The sequence below is a fragment of the Elgaria multicarinata genome, chromosome 20 (genome assembly GCF_023053635.1).
Source record: "Elgaria multicarinata webbii isolate HBS135686 ecotype San Diego chromosome 20, rElgMul1.1.pri, whole genome shotgun sequence".
In the NCBI taxonomy this organism is placed as follows: Eukaryota; Metazoa; Chordata; class Lepidosauria; order Squamata; family Anguidae; genus Elgaria; species Elgaria multicarinata.
In genome coordinates, this window is record NC_086190.1 from 19,379,914 (window position 1) to 19,398,331 (window position 18,418).

Here is an 18,418-nt window from a genome sequence, read left to right on the forward strand (position 1 = left end):
AGCTTCGGCTGTTGGGCGGTATAGAAGTGCAATAAATAAATGAATGCCAAATAAATAAACCTTCCCTCCTTTGTGGCTGACGCAGCCGCCGGCGTGACTCCTCCGGTGCGCATTGAGTCTTCGTCCCCCTCCCCCTCCGAGGGCCACACGCTGGACTTGACGTGCATCATGGCGGGTCCCACTTCGCAGGCCAGGGTCACGTGGTACAAGCAAGGCGGCGCGCTCCCCGCCGGTCACCAGGTATGGCTCGTGCAGGCGCCCAGACCGGACACCCTCGCCCAGGCGACCGACGCCCTGACGCCGTTCCCGGCCCCTGCTCACGCCTCGTCTTGTCTCCTTCCTCCCCCCTCCCCAGGTCTCCGGCTTCCTCTTGCGCATCCCTCAGGCCTCGGCGGCAGACTCCGGGGAGTACGTCTGCCGCGTCACCAACGGCACGGCCGTCCACGAGGCCTCCCTCATCGTCACCATCCAGGGCGGCACGGGCTCCTCCTACTGTAAGTCTCTGTGCTCGCTCGGGGACCCTGCCCCCTGGAAAGGGGTCTGCTGGGAGGGGGGAGGACACCCGTGGGCCGTTGAAGAAGCGCGTGCGCCCCCCGCCCGACACACCCCTTTTGCTTCTGGCTTCCCCAGCCGTGGGCGTCACCCCCCCAATACGGATCGAGACCGCGTCGGCGTCCGTCGTGGAGGGACAGACCGTGGACCTGAACTGCTTGGTGGCGGGTCAGTCCCAGCCCAGGGTCAAGTGGTACAAGCGAGGAGGCGCCCTGCCCGTCAATGCCCAGGTAAGGAAAGGGGGACCGGGGGACCGAGGTCTTCTGCCCCAGGGCATGAGGGGGGGCAGCGGAGAACGGGGCCGCAGACGGCATGGGGGGGGTTGTCGAGGGCAGCCATCAACCCACCCACCCCCAAAAGGATCTGGACTCAAGGGCAGCCATCAGAGGATGGAGAGAGCTTGCGAAGGGAAAATGGCCCTCTCACCGCCCGTCTTTTCCTTCCTGTGAGTAGATCTTCGGTTCCCACCTCCGGATCCTGCAGGCCTCGGCGTCTGACTCAGGACAGTACGTCTGCTACGTGAACGGCGGAGACAGGCCCTTGGAGGCCTCCGTGATTGTCTCCATCCCCAGTGGCTCGGGTTCCACTCACCGTACGTGCTTCCTGCGGGGGGTGGGGGTACCCCGTAGGGCTGGCCGATGGAGGGCAGGGGAAAGCCTGGGAGCCCTCTCCTGGGGGGCGGGGGGGGAGAACAGGGATCTCTCTTCTCTTGCCTGAGGGAGCCATTGAGGCAGGGTTGAGGGTGATCAGGAGCTCCGGGCGAGGCGCCCTGCCAGGTGAAGGAAAGGAGGGTGCACGCCGCACATGCTCAAGCCACCCTCTGCATTTTTCGTTCGTGCTTCACACACGGACTTGGTTGGGTCACCCGTGGCGGAAACCGGTGCTGGGGCTTAGTCCGGCGTAGCAAGGAATGGAACGGATCCGGCCGCAGCTTGCAGGGTTGTGGGTGACGGAGAGAGAAGCCCGCCTGCTGACAGAGACCCGGCCGTTCCCCCCACAGACTCCGGCGTGGTCCCGCCGGTGAGGATCGAGTCTTCGTCCACCTCCCTCGCAGAGGGACAAACCTTGCAGCTCAACTGCCTGGTCGCCGGCCAGTCGCAGCCCGAAGTCACGTGGTTCAAGCGAGGGGGACCCCTCCCCGCCAACCACCAGGTACGGAGGGCAGGCTGCCCGCCCCCGGGGCAGGCCTGGGGGCGTGGGGAGCCAGGGGCACGGAGAGCCTTGCGGGGAGGTGTTCCTCGGCGCCCGGGAAGCCGGGGTGGAGGCGTGCGGGGCGCGGGGCTTGCGGTTTTGTGCCTGGGGCTGCCAAGTTCCTCCTGCCACCGCTGCACCTGGCTCCTCATCCGGGGGAAGAGGGGCCACGAGGGTCGGCGTGAGGTGCGGGCTCTGAGGCCCAGGGGAAGGAATCGCACACCAGCAGGGCGGAGGGGCGAAAGGGTCGGGCTGGGAGTCGGGAGATCCGGGTTCGAGTCCCCACTCGGCCAGGGAAGCCCACTGGGGTGACTTTGGGCCGGTCACAGACTCTCGGCCCAACCCACCTCGCAGGGTTGTTGTGAGGATAGAAGTGGAGAGGAGGAGGATTAGGTACGTCACTTTGGGTTCCTTGGAGGGAAAAGGGCAGGACATAAAATGCATGAAATGAATAAATAAACACGCACAAGCGCAGACAAAAAGAAAGACAGACTAACGCAGAGAGACTAATTGACAAGAGCAGAGAGAAAGAGAAACAGACAAGGGGCAAAACACACGAGGGCAAATCCGTCGCGCTTCCCTCTTGAACAGGTCTCCGGCACTCAGCTGCGCGTCCCACAGGTCTCCTCAGCCCATTCCGGAGAGTACGTCTGCCGCGTTAGCGGCACGGCGGTCACCCAGGAGGCCGCGTTGGTGGTCACCATCCAAGACGGCGAGAGCCCCACCCATCGTGAGTCCTGGGAAGGAAGCAGGGCCGCAGCTTGGGTGGCCCCCGTTCTGGTTTCTCCGCTTCTGGGTAGCCAGAGGACAGGGTGGAGGTTGGCCCTGAGACTACCGCAGTTCTCCCCCCCTGCAGCTCCCCCTCTGCGGATCGAGTCTTCCTCCCCCTCCGTCGTGGAAGGACACAACCTGGATCTGACTTGCGTTGCCCCGGGACAGCCACGCGCTACGTTCACGTGGTACCGCCGGGAGGGGCCCCTGCCTGCCGGCCACCGGGTAAGACGGCCACCTAGAAGCGCCCCTGTTAGGAGCAGGGTCGGGGTCGGAGGACGGATGGCCATTGCGGGAACAGACAGCGCTGCTCGCTCTGGGGCAGAAGGGGGGGGGGAGATCAGGAGAGAAAAGGCCCCCTCCAGCCCCCGTCTTCTGTGCACGCAGGTCTCCAATGGCCACCTGCGGCTGGTGCAGCTCACCCCCGCCGACTCCGGGGAGTACGTGTGCCGCACGACCGGTGGAGCCGCCCCGCAAGAAGCCTCCTTGGTGGTCTCCGTCCTGGCCAGCGCCACCACCAACCCCAGTGCCGCTTCCCGTACGTCTGAGGGTCCCGAAGGGGGCAGGAGCGGGGGGGTGGCTGCGCACGCGCTGGGCCGCAGCGGCCTCACGGCGGTGCTGTCTCTGCCCGCAGGTCTACAGAGTCCCATCATCTCCATCGACCCGCACAGCACCGCGGTGCGCAGGGGGGCAGACGTGGCCTTCAGGTGCCGGATCCACGATGGCGCTCAGCCCATCGAGGTCTCCTGGAAGCTGCCCAACAACCAGCTGCAAGGTAGGCGGCCGCCCCGCCCTGCCCGGAGGCCGGGCAGCTGAACCAGCTGGGCTGGATGCTTGGGAGAGGCGGCGCGTCGGTCAGCTCCCTGGAGACCCTTCCCCTCAATCCCAGGAGGAGTGGGGGCGTGATTGCAGCTCCCCTCCGAGGAGGAGGAGGAAGAGGAGGGGGACCCACCCAGAGCTTCGGTATCAGTTATTGACGAGGCGTCTTAAGCGGGCACTTTTCACAGTCCGAGTGGATGTGGTCATTCCCCTCGAATCCGTGGGTCCCACGTGGATCAGGCCCCAGGTTTAAGACCTATTATCCCCAGGCTGCACCAACTCAAGGGGAAGCAGCGGTCTGACCCCCGAAACCTTCTGCCCTGCTCCCTACAGATAACGTGAGGATCAGCCCCAACGGGTCCGTGGTCACCATCTCCAACGCGCGGCCCCAGAACCAGGGGGCCTACCGGTGCGTGGCCTCCAACCGCTTTGGGATCGCCAACAGCCTGGTCAACCTGATGGTGCAAGGTAAGGGGGGGCGCTGCTGCTGAGGCCCCCTGGGAGTCCCCGCGAGGACTCTTGAGGCAGGACAGGGGTGCAGAACCCGTTTCCCCCGGGGGCCGCATCCTAGCAGTGGGAGGGTTCAAAAATACCGACCTGTTTGAGCCAAAAGCTCTTCCTGCTGCTCACGAAGGCTGAGCAGAGAGGCGTTTGGGCCTTTTAGAATAAGGGGGGGGGCGATCCATCTGTCAACCCTCTGACAGCCCTCTGTCAGGGCTGCTTTAGGGTGGATTCCTGCCTTGAGCAGGGGGTTGGACGCGATGGCCTTGGAGGCCCCTTCCAGCTCTGCTATTCTGTGATTCTACGATTCTATGATCCGCCGGCGCTTGGAACGATCAGTGGTTGAGGGGAAGAGGGCGCGGGCGCTCTGACGGAACGGCGCATCTCAGGCTCTGCACCCTTGAGGTGGGAAGATGCTTCTTGTGCGGCGCGCATGCGGCAGGGGCCCACCCGGAGCCCTCCAAATACGGGTGCTTGGCCAGGCGTGGATGGCGCCGGGCCGCTCCGCTCCGGCTCTGGCTGGCTCTGTGGCCGCCACGGCCTGATCCCTCCCTCCCCCCTTCCCCAGGGCCTCCCACAGTCTCGGTGGTGCCCCAGGGCCCCGTGCGAGTGAAGGTGGGCAAATCCATCAGCCTGGACTGCCTGGGGGCAGGCGAGCCCCGGGCGCTGGTGCGCTGGAGCAAGCTGGGCGCCCGTCAGAAGGTGGAGCACCAGACGCTGATGCCGCTGGACAGCCGCGCCGTGCTGCAGGTGGGTCGGAGGCTCAGCCGCTGTGGGGCGGGGCGAGAGGGGCCACGGTGGCCAAAGAAGCTTGCCCCCGGTGGAACCTCCAGGGTCCAGGAGCAGCATACCTGAGGATGCCCTTTGCTCGTCGGGGAGGGATCTTGGCCTCTCGGCCTGCCTGTAGGCTTTCGAGAACACAGGAGGGCCTTCTTGGTGGCTGCTCCCAGGGTCTGGAACTCTGTGCCGAGGGAGGCTCCTTCTCTGTTGTCCTTCTGCCAGCAGGCAAAGGGGTTTTTTAACCAGGCAGGGCTTCGGTACGGAAGCTGGTCTGTCGTCGAAGCGTTTTTTTAATCTTTTGGGTGCTGGTTTTATTTCTTTTGTAGTGGGTCTTTATTTGTTTTTTTATCGTTTCAACTAAGTTTCATTTTAACCTTGGTTAACACTTTGGGCAACACTTTTGGGGCGGAAAGGCAGGGAATAAATCAAATAAATGAATAAAATAAACCTCTCGCGCCCCCCCCCCTGGTGGGAAGATGGTTGCCAGACTAATGAGGGCTTTTGGCTCACCTTACACCCCCCAATTCCCTCCCCCCCCCAACCGCTGTTTCCACCCTCCCAGATCTCATCCGCGAAACTCGAAGACGCCGGCAGCTACGTGTGCATGGCCCAGAACACCCTTGGCACGGCGGAGGCCCAGGTGGACGTGAGCGTGGAGTCCGTGCACGGGAAACTCGGGGCGCCGGAAATCCGCGTGAACCCGACGCAGACGGTGGTAGCAGGACAGACCGCCCAGCTGCGTTGCTCTGCCACAGGTGTGTGTGTGTGTGTGTCTGTGGGGAAGCCTTCCCTGACTCGTTGCTCTCCAGACGTGTTGGAGTGCAATTCCCATCACCCCCAGCAAGCATGGCCAGTGAACAAGGCAGCTAGGAATGGTGGGAGTTGCCATGGAGCACGTCTAGAGGGCAGCCGGTTGAGGAAGGCTGGTGTGGTGTAGGCCAGAGGCGTTAAATCCCTTTCCGACCGAGGTCCAGCGTCCATTTGGGAGAAGCTCCTGGAGGTTCACATTCTCAGGGGGGTGGGGGGTGAAGGCTAAAGGGAGCAGAGGCCAAATACCCCCAAATGCCAGCACAGTGTAGCTTAAAGCTCTCGTTGCCAGTAGCTGAGCCTAGCAGCGGCATCTCAGGCTTTTAGAATGGGGAGGAAATTGCAGACAAACCGGGAGCGGCACCCCGTGATCCGTGCTCGGGGTTTCATCCCCAGCGAGTGGGATTGGGACCCCAGGTGGGCTGGGGAGGTCTTGGACAGGAGCAGGGCCTTTCTGCGCTGATGGAACCAACGCTCGCCTTACGGTTGAGCGGAGACGCAGTGCGTGACCCCAAAGGGGCCAGTCACAGGACCCGGAAACATCTCCCCAGGTCACAGCGCCCCTTCCTGACGGAGCTCTCTCCCAGGGGCTCTGCGGGGGAGCAGCGTCCGGGTGCATTCTACGCTCTCCCACCCACTTCTAGGGACGAAGGGTGCTTGACGTCGACAGCTCCCGTTCTTACATGGCAGCCTGGGCCCCTGTGGGCTCCGTCATGCGGTGTTGATGTAGCGTGATCGAGAGTGGTGCCTCTCCTGCCTTTTTTTAGATTTATTCCGCCATGATTTGACTCCCCGAAAAAGCAGTACTAAATGGGATGGCGGAATTTGGTTGTAACGTGACAGCGCCACCTGCTGGCTGACTAGATGGAACATGTGGGACTTCCCCACAATGGAAACTGAGCAAAGAGGGGGAGGCACGTGTATTGCGGACCACTGTAATCCCGGAGAGCGTCCGCAGGAAGAGAAGCCCCGTAAGGGTGCGAGATGTTTGCTTTAACGCAGAGAAGACCCGTGTCTCACTGCTGCTCCTTTCCCCGCCAGGCGACCCCACGCCGACCATCCACTGGTCCAAGCTGAGGGCTCCCTTGCCCTGGCAACACCGCCTCGACAACGACACCCTGGTCATTCCCCGAGCGGCCCAGCAAGACTCCGGCCAGTACATCTGCAACGCCACCAACTCTGCCGGCTTCACAGAGGCCTTCATCATGCTGGACGTGGAGAGTAAGTGGGGGGCAGCGCGAAACGGGGGGGGCAAGCTGCAGTTGGATTCCAGCTGAGCCTTCACCTGGCCTTCCTCCCCTCTCGCCCCTCCGTCCTCTGGGGGCGAAGAGGTGCAGAGGCGCCAACGGGCCTGGCCCAAGGCCTTGACCTCTCCTCCCCTCCCTCCCCAGCGCCTCCCTACGCCACCGTCCTCCCGGACGCAGCCTCGCTACGGGCCGGCGAGGTGGTGCAGCTGCAGTGCCTGGCCCACGGCACGCCGCCCCTGCGCTACGAGTGGACCAAGGTCAACGGCAGCCTCCCCGTGCACACCACGGTGCGCGACGGCGTCCTCCACATCAGCCCCACCACGGCCCACGACTCAGGGACGTACCGCTGCCACGTCAGCAACAGGGTGGGCTCCGCCGAGGCCCTGGCCAGGGTCCGGGTGCAAGGTGAGTGGGGGGCTGAGGCCGCAGGAGAAGCAATGGCCAGCAGCGGCAAGAGGACAGCGGCTTCGGGGAGGGGGGGGCATTTTCGGGGCTCCGAACAAGGTCACGAGGAGACGGTGCAACATCAGGACTGTAAGGTTTTATTCAGGTATTTATTTGTTAAGCTGATATTCTGCCTTTTCCTCCAAGGAGCCCAAAGTTCAATGGCCCTCCTCTTCCCTTTTATCTCCACCACAACCCTGTGAGGTTAGTTAGACGGAGAGTCTGTGGCTGGGCCCCAAGTCACCCAGGGAGCTCCCTGGCTAAGAGCGGACCCAAACCCGGATCCCGTCCAACACTCCTAACCGCTATGGCACCCCGGCCACCTGCAAGGGAGGTCCGGCTGCTTCCACCCCTCTCGGAAGTGTGCGCTTCCACCAGGACGTTGTTTAACTGGATTTTATGCAATTGTGCCTCACCTTGATGTACCTGGTGGGCAGGAAAGCAATGAATAAACACTCTGAATAACTAATAAATGATACAAAATAATAATGAGTGGCAAATGCTCTCTTAAACCCAGAGGGAAGCCGTGTCCTCAAAAGCGAACACCCGAATAAACTTGTTAGTCTTTAAGTTGCCACAATACGTCTCCCTCTGTTATCTCTCTTCTAAGATAAAGTCTGCTAAAATCTGGCCATCATCTGGATTTAGAAATAGCGTTCCCCCCCCCCATGTGCAAATGCAATGGATGGAATTATATTTGAGGGTAGAACCGGGTGTTAGGTTTGTACTCTTTGTCCGGAGAAGGGAGCCATCACAAAAAAGGCCCCGTTCCAGTCTGGACTGGACTCCTCTTTGCCTGGAGAAGAAGACGTGCAGAGCGAGGACGTTCTGGCAGGCTGTAAAGAGCATTTCCCATACAGGGGACTTTTTCTCCTTTCCCCCCACATTCACAGGCCCCGTTGGAGGACCACCGTCTGTCCGGGTCATCCCGCAGAGCGACACGAAAGCGGTGGGCGGCACAGCGGAATTCGTGTGCTCCGTTGCCGGAGACCCCCAGGCACGGATCGAGTGGGTCAAAGAGGGAGGGGAGCTGCCCCCCAGCCACACCATTGAAAACGGAGTGCTCCGGTAAGGGGGGGCTCCGTGGGGAGCCCTGGTCCCTCGTCTGAGAGTGTGATGGAGGGGGGATTGGGGGGGAGCTGAGAACGGTGGATTTGGATAGAATGGAGGCCTCTGTGATGGGGGAACGGGTAGGAGAAGGTGCTGGGGTGGGGATGGGGCCGTGCAGAATTGGGAAAAAAACCCTCCAGAGGTGAAACTACCTCTAGCTGTTAGTCAGGGGTGGGGAACAACAGGCAGACAGCCACAGGCCAGTGTGGGCCGCCACGCTTGAAGTCTTCCTAGTGCAGCACTCAAAGGCAGACCGGCTCTGTCTGGCTCATAATTATTGCTTATCCCTGCAGGATTGAGAAATTGGACCGTGAGTGCCAGGGGGTGTACGTCTGCCGCGTCAGCAGCCCCTCCGGCCAGGCCCAGGAGAGGGTCAGTCTGACCATCCAGGGTAAGTGGCTGTGGGCAGCTGGAGGGAAGCCACGCTCCTGGGCTCCCCAACCCCCGTGGTCAAAAGGCTTACCTCCAGGGGGGGCAGCCGGAGGAAGCCAACGCCTCTCCCTGCTCCAGCGTCCCGTCCCTTCTCCCCTCCATCTCCCCAGCGCTGCCCAAAGTGATGATCAACATCCGGACGTCGGTGCAGACGGTGCTGGTGGGCAGCGCCGTGGAGTTCGAATGCCTGGCCTTTGGGGACCCCAAGCCCCGCGTCACCTGGAGCAAAGTGGGCGGGCAGCTGCGCCCGGGGGTGCTGGCCAGCGGCGGCATGGTGAAGATCGAGCGGGTGGAGCAGGCGGACGCTGGGCAGTACCGCTGCACGGCCACCAACAACGTGGGCGCCGTCCAGTCCCACGTCATCCTGCACGTCCAATGTGAGTGCCGGCTGGCTGGCCGGGCAGTCCCTCGAGGGACGTGTCTTTATTCATGTCCTGAAAGCACTTTTATACTGCTCCTCAGCCAAAAAAAGGCTACCGGAGCAGCTGACAGTCAGTCAGTAAAACAAGACAGTCCCTGGCTGACTGTTTAAAAAGACATGGCACGCAAGGAAAAGAGAATGGGGAGGGAAGAGGAAAAAGAAAGAAGCCTTTCAGCGGGGCAGGAGGAAAGGCTCCATTTACCCTTCTCATCTCTCACCCCCCCCCAACCCACGACTCACAGACCTGCCTCCCCTTTGTCCCACAGCCGTCCCCCAGATAACGGCCCAGCCGGAAGTGAAAGAGGTCTCCGCGGGGTCCATGGTGGTCTTCCCATGCTTGGCTTCCGGGTTCCCCGTGCCAGACATCACCTGGACCAAGGTAGCTCTCGCAAGGGGTGCTTAGTCCTCTGATGGGGCCTGCCCTCCGGACAGGCAGGCGGGGAGAAGGCAGGGGCCTGCCGGGCTTGTTGTGGGGTGGGGAGGGGGGGAGCAGCACAGGCCCCTGGGGGCAGGAGAAGGGGACAAGCAGTGGAGCTGTGCACGCAGCTGAAGGGAGACCGGGGGGGGGGGCGGTGCTGGGCTGGGTTAGGGTGAAGGAGAGAGCTACCCAGGCCTCCGGGGCCCCTCCGCCTTCTTCCAGTTGGAAGGGGACCTCCCCCAGAGCGTCCGCTTGGAGGGCAACGTCCTGACCATCCCGGCCGCCCGGCCGGAGGACACCGGCATCTACGTCTGCACGGCGTCCAACCGGCAAGGGAAGGTGACGGCTTTCTCCATGCTCAAAGTGCGAGGTGAGCGCGCCACCCCGCCGCCCCTCGGCCCCTGCCTCAGCTCTTCTGCCGCGGCGTCCGGAAGGGGAGGAGGGAAGCGTCCAGAGGGGCTGGCTGAAGGCCCCGGAGAGGAACGCAGCTGGAGAGGTTTCCTCAAAGTGGACCGCAGCTCCCTGCGTTCCTGTCCCACAGTCCAGCACTTCCGGAGCGGGACCATGTTGGGCATTTTGGGGGAAATCTGTGAATGCCACACAGATGGAGTGGCAGTCGTGAGGGGGGTTCACTTAGGCTTCCTGCTCTCTGGCCTGGCAGTCGCTGGTTTGAATCCCGACGGGGTCTCTGCAGGGGAGAAGGAGAAAGGGCTCAGCCCCCAGCGTCCCCCCCCTCCGCCCCCCTTGAAAGGATCTCGGGAAACAGGCCTGGGAAAGACCCGCCTCTGCTGGAGACTTTGGCATGTGCTGCTGCCAGCCAGAAGAGGCCATACTGGCCAAGAGGGACCAAGGACCCAGCTTGGTCTAAAGCCGCTGCGTAGGGTGGGCGTAAGCCACATCCGTTCACCCCTGGTTGAGTCTCGTTCAGAGAAACGTATCGTCGGAAGGGGCCCTTGGAGGTCATCCAGTCCAACCCCCTGCTCAAGGCAGGCTACAGCAACCCCGTCAGGAGGCCGTCCAGCCTCTGCTGAAACACCGCCAGCAACGAAGGGGCTGCCGCCGCCCAAGGCTGCCCGTTCGGGGGTCCCGTATACTTCCTGAGACTAGAACTGTGCAAGTGCGGCTGCTTCCTAGAGGCAAATGCGTCTCCAGGCCTAGGAGGGGGAGAGAGCAGAAGACCCTCAGCCCCCCTGCCTTTCCTTTGCCTGCAGAGCGAGTGGTGCCCTATTTTACCCAGAATCCTCAGTCCTACCTGGCGCTGCCGACCATGAAAGACGCCTACAAGACGTTCGCGATTGAGATCACCTTCCGGCCCGACACGCCCGACGGTAAGAGGAGGGGGCTTGGCCAGTGGGCGGGGGGGGCAGCCAGGGGGGTGCTCCCGGTCCCCCAGACGTACGTGTGCCATGTTCCTTCTGGGGTTGAGCCCACTTTTCTCGTTGCTGTCCGAGGCCCCGAGGCCTCTCTCTTTGTCGCCTCCTCTCACTCAACGCTCTGTTCTCGCCTTCCTCTCCATCTCTTCCTCTCCTCCCCCTCCTCTTGTCCTCTCTCCCCCTTCCCCCTTTCCAGCTCTCATGCTTTACTCAGGTAAGTTGCGTCTGTGCTGGGCTGCCGCTTCTTTTCCAGACAGTCCTAGGCGCCTCTCTTAACCCTTTCAGCATCGGAACTGTGTGTGTGTGTTGTGAGGAGTGTCCGCCCCAACGTCCAGCCGGCAGCCGGTTGCAAACTAACCAGTATATCTGGGAGCTGCTATGATAGCTCAAAAGCTCCCTCCCTCCACCTGCGTAATCCCGTGTTGCTGTATCCCAGCTACAAGAGAACCAGTTGGATCCTGGGATCTCTTATCCAACTGCGGCATTGGCAAGTGCGGTGTGGCCATGAAATGCACTCCGGCTCTTTAAGAGCCACCGGCCGGCCGTGCCATGCGCCGGTTCCATGGCTTGACTGCAGACAAGCCGCTTGCTTGGGTGAGAAGGGCAAGCTGAGCAATGCTTTGCTCTTGGCTCAGCCCCTGCATGGATCTGGGAGCTCAGCCGGGTCGTCTTCAGTTGCTTGGTTGAACATTTCTCTCAGCAAGTGCCACGGGACCCACTGACCCTCTGCTGTGCTTTCGACAGGGATGCTGGTGTACAACGGGCAGAAGAAGAACACAGGCACCGATTTCGTGTCCTTTGGGCTGGTGGGAGGCCGCCCGGAGCTCAGGTGAGGCACTGCGAGGTGCTGAAAAGTGGGGAGGTTGGTCGGTCCTGCGGGCGGACGGACGGACAGGTGCCAGCCTTGGGACAAGGGCCTCCCTTCCTGTCCAGGGTCTTTGCATCATGTTCCCAGCAGCACAGAGCTGGTCTCAAAGGCTTTGGATGGCTGGAGCCCAAAAGGACAGTCCCCCGCCGCTCCCATTTTCACTTCTCTTTCCGTTAGACCATGGGTTGCCCTCCAGGTGCAACTCCCATGACGCCCAGCTAGCGTGGCTGCCGGGGGTTGCAGCCCCACGCCAAGTGGGGAAGGCTGCCTTCGGGGGCGGGGTGGTGCGTTTTGCCCTTCCGAGCTGTCTGGAATTGCAGGTTCGACGCTGGGTCCGGCATGGCCACCATCCGCCACCCTTCGATCATCAAGCTGGGAGAGTTCCACACCATCCGGCTCTACCGCAACCTCACCCAGGGCTCCCTCGTGTTAGACAACCACCCCCCTGTGAACGGGACGTCCCAGGTGAGCATCAGGCCTAAGGAAAAGGGCGGGGGGGTGTCTGTTCCTCTAGTTCTTCCTGGGGAGGACATGGGGGGACCGTGCTTGCTGATACCGCTGGGCTCACACTCCCCCTTCTGCGTCTCCCCAGGGCAAATTCCAGGGTCTGGACCTCAACGAGGGGCTTTACCTGGGCGGATACCCGAACTACGCCGCCGTCACAAAGACAGGCCTCAGCAGCGGCTTCATCGGTGAGAGTTCTGCGGCCGCCATGACACTCCCATGGCTGGCTGTGGGTGGGCGGGGGTTGGGGATTTGGGTGTGCCGGGACGGATGCTACCACGTTTGCCCCAAAGAAAGCAACTCACCCACCCCAGCACCTTTGGGAGAGGTTGGCCTCCTCTTAACCCAGAGGAGACGTGTGTGTTTCCCCCCAAAACGTATTACCCTAAACAACAAGTAGGGGTGATTCCTATCAAGGGTACCCTCCAGCCTTCCCCAAACCAGAGTTCTCCAGATATGTTGGACTACAAGGCCCATAATCCTGGCTGGGAGATGATAGGAGTTGTAGCCCGATACATCTGGCATTTGGAGAAGGCTGCAGGTAGGGCTCCTTATTTCTTAACTTTTTTATCGCACCTCTTCCTCAAAAGAGTTTATGGTCCTGTCAACCCCACCCGTTTCATGCCCACCACAACCCTCTGGGGTAGGCTGAGTGAGAGGCTGGCCCAGAGTCACACCCAGTGAACATCCTGACCGAGGAGAGGTATAAATCCGGGTCTCTGCAGTGGCCGTCCGACCCCACAACCCGCCTCAGCCTGCTCTCCCATCCCGTCTCTCATTTGCAAACCGAAGGCCTGCGTTTCTTCGGTTTGTGCACTTTTCGGTCCAGTTTTGCCAGGCGTGGAGTCCCTGCCAACTGGCATCTCTCTCCTCTTCACCTGCTTTCTCCCCCACGGCTCCAGCCTCACTGATTCTTTCCCCCTCTCTTAGGATGTGTGCGGCAGCTGATCATCCAAGGCAAAGAGGTGATCTTCAAGGATTTTGACCTGCATGCCCACGGCGTCTCGAATTGCCCCACGTGCCAGGACCGGCCATGCCAGGTAGGATTTATGATTGTCTTCATTTAAAGTGTTTTTTAGCCCATTCTGCAGCCAAAAAGGCTCCCGGAGCAGATTAAGAGCTATCGGTAAAACAAGACAATCCCAGCTAGCAGGCTTACAATCTTTTTTTTTTTTTTTAAATGACACATGAGGAAGAAGGGATGGAGAGGGAAGAGGAAAAAGGTAGATGTGGCACCTCGCCACTTTCCCTTAGCTTGCGGCAATCCTGACCCAGTGGCTGTACTTGCTTGCCTTCCCTTCTCTCCCCTGGCCAGAACGGAGGTGTCTGCAGGGACTCGGAGAGCAGCAGCTACGTGTGCGAGTGCCGGCAGGGCTTCGCCGGCAGCAACTGCGAACACCCCCAGGCCCTGCGCTGCCACCCAGGTAAGGCGCGAGCCTCCCCGGTGCAGGTGCAGGATTCTCCCCATCACCTCAGGCGCAGCGCTTCGCAGGGCAGGGCAGGGCTCAGAGAGTGTGTGGCTTGTCGCAAACTCAAGCGGGACAGCTGTGGCACGGCACTGGGCCTCCTTGAGTGGCCGGAGAAGGGAGCAGCTGGATCGCAGTGGCGTGAACGGCCGCTCTGCCAAGCAAGCAGTCGTTCCCAGTGCCAGGCAGCCGACTTCGGCTTAGCGGGGACGGGGGTGGGCTGATTCGAAGCGCAAGTGGGCAAGCTTACTTCAATCCCTTCCGCTCCTCATTGTGAGCTAAGGCTCCACCTCTGCTGTGCACTTGTAGGCCCCCCAGTTTGTCTTCTGGGAAATGACCTCTTTTTGTAAATGGCCATGCCCACCGTGGCAGCCATTTTGCCAGGGCGCCCACACAATATCCTCTCCCAACAACGAAGGTGCCCGCTGACCCCAAGTATCTGGGGATTCCTGGTCTAGGGGCGCAGCCTGGATTGGTGCTGACCGCTCCCCCTCCTTTGCGCAGTGCTTAGCTAACAGGGAAAGGCGCCCTGCGTGCCCTCATGGCTTAGCCCTGTGCCACGCGCAGCCTTTGACCAGCTAACTCTCGCTCTCCTCACAGAGGCCTGCGGTCCGGACGCCACGTGCATTAACGACGCCACCGGGCAAGGCTACTCCTGCCGCTGCCTCCTAGGCAAATACGGGGAGAAGTGCATGGCGGGTGAGTGGCGGCGGCGTGACGGGGCAGTGGGAGCGAGAGGGCCGTGCGGAGCACTAGCTCACCCTGCCCGCCTCTTCCGCCTCCTCTTTGCCACAGGGGCCACGGTGACCACGCCTCACTTCCACGGGGGCGACGCCTTCGTCTCCTACCCGCCCCTCACCAACATCCACTACGAGCTGCGCGTGGACATTGAGATCAAGCCGCTGTCCCCCAACGGCCTGGTGCTCTTCAGCGGCGGGGACGGAGCCCCGGTGGCCGACTTCGTCTCGCTCAACATGGTCAACGGGCACTTGGAGTTCCGCTACGAGCTGGGAGCAGGTGAGGGCGGTCTTCCCCGTGCGAGAGTGCCTCCCCTCCCCTCCAAGCTGCACTCTCTCCTTCCCTAGAGGAATACTTCAGCCCAAGGCCTGGGCAGCTTTTTCTGCAAACTAGGGGAAGGCTTCCAATCACCCGAGTCGTGCAGCCTTTCCCCCGCCTCACGAGCAAACGCCGGTAACCAGCTGCCCTCCCTCCCGCCCTTTCTCCGCTCCTGTTTCCAGGCATGGCCATCCTCCGGAGCGCACAGCCCCTGGAGCTGGGGCAGTGGCACAGGATCACGGCGGAACGCCTCAACAAGGATGGCACCCTGCAAGTGGACGATGAGCGGCCCGTCAAGAGGTCCTCGCCAGGGAAGAGCCAGGGCCTCAACCTCCGCACGGCCATGTACCTGGGAGGCGTGGACGACACCGTCACGCTGCCGCCGCCGGCCAACATCTCCAGCCACTTTGACGGCTGCGTTGGGGAGGTGGGTCGCTCTGCATCGGAGGAGGGCTGTGGGCAGAGGAAATGGGGTGCCTCTCCCTGGGCTCCCCCACTCCTCGGCACATTCCCTACGGCAGGAAGAAGGGAAGGGGCTCCCACGTCCTCCTTCTCAGCCGGGCCTTGCGACCGGAATCTGAGGCCGCTGGCGTTCTCCCCCTCCAGGTCTCCATCAACGGGAAGAAGCTGGACATCTCTTACAGCTTCCTGGAGAGCCGCGGCATCTCGCAGTGCGTCGACAGCTCTCCGTGTGACCGCCGGCCCTGCCAGCACGGCGGCAAGTGCCTGCTCACCGGCGAGTACGAATTCCAGTGCCTGTGCCTGGACGGCTACAAGGGTGAGAGAGCCGTGGCGATGTGGAAGCCGCCTGTCCCCGTCCCTGTGGCTTTTCTTGCCCCAGGGCTAGAATTCCCACACACACACACACCGCATGCTTGCCCGTTCTGGGGTCAATGTGGCCAGAACTCTCACCCTGCAGAGGCCTTCCTCCGCTCCGCGCCTCTTGACGGCAGGGTCTTTGTGCCTCTCCACAGGGGAGCGCTGCGAGGCGCGTGAAGCTCAGTGCCGGCTCCAACATCCCTGCCTCAACGGCGGCACCTGTACAGACGTGAGCTGCATCTGCCCCCCGGGCTTCTTGGGTTCGTACTGTGAACACGGTAAGGTCAAGGGCTGTTTATTAGTTCTATTGATTGCCTTCTAAGATTGAGATGCCACCCTTCATCCGGAGGGATCCCAGGGCTGGGTCGACCGCATGGAAAACAAGCCAGACTTAATCTGAAAAGAACGCGGCGACAAAATTACACAACGAATCAAAAACGACAACTCTTCGACCAGCGAGCTGAACGAAAACACGACACTCCGGTTTAAAAACCGAATCAAATCGCACATTGTAAAATTCTAACGTATTAAGACGTTAAAGGCGGCCTGGGCAAAAAGGAATGTTTTTATTTGGTGCCAAAAAGTCGGCGATGATGGCAGAGCAGGCAGGAGCAGCCTTGTGGGGCAGGCGTTGTTCTCCCCCACAACTGGGCAAAGCAGGAGAGTGACCCTCTTTCAGCCGGAGGGACACGTTTGGCTTTGAGGAAGCTCTTGGGGGTGAGATTGTGAGAGTGGGCAGGGTGGGGCGGGGCCAAGATGCCTCCAAAATACAAGCCTTTTGTAGCTGAAAGCTCTCACTGCCGGCAACGAAGGCTTAGATCAGCCATCTAGAATGCCCGGGAGCAGGGAGAAGATTGGCTGGGGTGTGTGTGTCTGGGGGAACACAGAGGGCTAGACTGGGATTCCGTCCGTCCATCCCCCGATGTAAAAGTCTGTGCCTGTTTCTTTGCCCCGCAGAAGAATCGTCGCACCGATTGAATGGCGAGTGGACTCCTGAGGGCAGCGGGGGGAACGGTATGTGGGGCTCCCTCTGGGCTCCATCCACATCTTGTTCTGGGGTGGGTGGGGGGAGCCAAAATTCTGTCCCCAAACTTGTGGCAGGGCAGGTGTGAAGACATCTCTGTGGGTGGGGCCCACGCAGACCGGCACATTGTCCAGCATCTATGTCAGAGCCACTAATGGCTCGTGGTGTAAGCAGTTTGCTACACACACACACACACCGGCTTCAGCTCGGCTCCCCCACCCACCCAAACTACCCCCTTCTCTCCCCTCGGGCTCCTGCAGCCACCACAGTGGGTGCTGGGATCATTTTGTAGACCCCAACTCAAGCCCACCTCTTTTTTTCAATCTTCCAGATGCTCCAGGGCAATACGGCGCCTATTTCCACGACGGCGGCTACGTGGCCCTCCCACGGCATGCTTTCCCCAGGAGGTGAGAGTCGCCACTGGCACCGTGACCGTGGGCACCCTCCACACGCCGTGACTGTCCTGAGTGGCATGGGCAAAAGTGCCAGTCACACTGGGAGGAGCCAGAGAGCTCAGGGGAGGGCGGACCGCCCGGCTGTCAGAGCTACTGGGAGACAAGTGGGACCTCTTTAGCTGTGGGGCTCCGGACAGGCTGGGTGTGCGGTGATTCTGCCATCAGAGTCCCATGCTGGAGGGGCCTGGTTTCACCTGCCCCTTCCTCGTGCAGGGAAGGGTCCCCACCGCCATTTCTCTCTCTGTTACAGCCTCCCTGACGCACCGGAGACGATTGAGCTGGAAGTGCGCACCAACTCTCCCAGCGGGCTCCTCCTCTGGCAAGGCGTGGTGAGTGGATGAGAGGGCGTGAAGTCAATGGAGCTGGGCTGTGGTGGAGCGACGTGGTGCGGACGGGGACTGAAGACGTGGGGCATGAGAAAGTGGATCCACGCCGTGGGGGAGTCTAGGTTGTGCCATGACATCTTGGCCCCTTTGGCAGGGCTAGAGAGACCCTCAGAGAAGTTCTGGGCCAGCTGCTCCCCATTCTGCTGGGCGGCAGAGGGGGGATTCGGTTTGCACTGAAGAGTCCGGCTGTTGTGCCATTGCATGTGGGTTGCTGCAAGACGCTGTGGGCTCGCAAAGGATGCTGCCTGCGCATGCATTTGCATCATGAGCTTGTGGGGTGCTTCTGCCTAGCATCAGGAGGCTGTGCACGCCCCACGGACCCCGATTGCACCGCTGTTGCTAAGGCACACCTCCGCTGCTTGCCCATCTCCGGGCGGGTTGCGGCCTCACTATCAGGCATGCGGCTTTGCTGTTGCGCCTCTGACGGGCATGGCTTTTGCTCCCTCTGTCTCTTTCCAGGCAACCAGGGAGGCGGGTGTTGAGCAGTATGTTGCTAACAAGGTATTTATTTGTGGCAGAGTGAAGAGAATCCTAAAATGCATGATGGGGTTGGAAGGGGTGGCTGGGGGAATGGAGCATGGGACTTGCTAACCCAAGCATGGCAAACGTCCTAAGAGCTCGCTGTGGTGGTGTTGAACGGGCCTCCAGAAGCTCTCAGGAAGGCTCCAGGGTTCTGAGTGGGCCGGTGAGTTATGGGGCTGAGGTCACCGGGAGAGCACCCATTTGTTCCAAGGCCTTCAGACTCCCCACTGACCTTGCTGGTTGAGCTGCGGTACCATCTCCTAAGGTGCAGAACGGCCAAAACGGTCACACAATGCTCTGATCTCTGTCGCAGGAGGAAGGGCAAAGCGGCAAAGCAAAGGATTTCATCAGCCTTGGACTGAAGGACGGGCACCTGGTGTTCAGGTAAGTGAAGTAGACCCAACCGTCCCCTTACATTGCGCCAGACGATGGAACGGCCTGTTCTCTGACGC

The 18,418-nt window shown here is 61.3% G+C and overlaps 1 protein-coding gene across 1 annotated transcript in view; it reads left to right on the forward strand.

Moving 5' to 3' along the window:
• Window positions 1–18,418, forward strand: part of HSPG2 (heparan sulfate proteoglycan 2) — a 76,941-nt gene that overhangs the window by 57,065 nt on the left and 1,458 nt on the right. Inside the window, exons 62-97 of the mRNA XM_063145351.1 lie at window positions 86–240; window positions 356–494; window positions 631–782; window positions 1,006–1,144; window positions 1,553–1,704; window positions 2,335–2,473; window positions 2,600–2,739; window positions 2,902–3,052; window positions 3,149–3,289; window positions 3,667–3,801; window positions 4,403–4,584; window positions 5,177–5,369; window positions 6,463–6,642; window positions 6,813–7,073; window positions 8,006–8,180; window positions 8,516–8,613; window positions 8,765–9,031; window positions 9,342–9,454; window positions 9,716–9,863; window positions 10,705–10,821; window positions 11,063–11,080; window positions 11,611–11,695; window positions 12,055–12,199; window positions 12,327–12,426; window positions 13,169–13,278; window positions 13,554–13,662; window positions 14,305–14,403; window positions 14,500–14,721; window positions 14,943–15,187; window positions 15,367–15,538; window positions 15,735–15,857; window positions 16,537–16,593; window positions 16,935–17,010; window positions 17,309–17,387; window positions 17,904–17,945; window positions 18,280–18,350. Of these exons, the coding sequence (XP_063001421.1) occupies window positions 86–240; window positions 356–494; window positions 631–782; window positions 1,006–1,144; window positions 1,553–1,704; window positions 2,335–2,473; window positions 2,600–2,739; window positions 2,902–3,052; window positions 3,149–3,289; window positions 3,667–3,801; window positions 4,403–4,584; window positions 5,177–5,369; window positions 6,463–6,642; window positions 6,813–7,073; window positions 8,006–8,180; window positions 8,516–8,613; window positions 8,765–9,031; window positions 9,342–9,454; window positions 9,716–9,863; window positions 10,705–10,821; window positions 11,063–11,080; window positions 11,611–11,695; window positions 12,055–12,199; window positions 12,327–12,426; window positions 13,169–13,278; window positions 13,554–13,662; window positions 14,305–14,403; window positions 14,500–14,721; window positions 14,943–15,187; window positions 15,367–15,538; window positions 15,735–15,857; window positions 16,537–16,593; window positions 16,935–17,010; window positions 17,309–17,387; window positions 17,904–17,945; window positions 18,280–18,350 (4,930 nt within the window). The remainder of the gene's footprint in view (window positions 1–85; window positions 241–355; window positions 495–630; window positions 783–1,005; window positions 1,145–1,552; window positions 1,705–2,334; window positions 2,474–2,599; window positions 2,740–2,901; window positions 3,053–3,148; window positions 3,290–3,666; window positions 3,802–4,402; window positions 4,585–5,176; window positions 5,370–6,462; window positions 6,643–6,812; window positions 7,074–8,005; window positions 8,181–8,515; window positions 8,614–8,764; window positions 9,032–9,341; window positions 9,455–9,715; window positions 9,864–10,704; window positions 10,822–11,062; window positions 11,081–11,610; window positions 11,696–12,054; window positions 12,200–12,326; window positions 12,427–13,168; window positions 13,279–13,553; window positions 13,663–14,304; window positions 14,404–14,499; window positions 14,722–14,942; window positions 15,188–15,366; window positions 15,539–15,734; window positions 15,858–16,536; window positions 16,594–16,934; window positions 17,011–17,308; window positions 17,388–17,903; window positions 17,946–18,279; window positions 18,351–18,418) is intronic.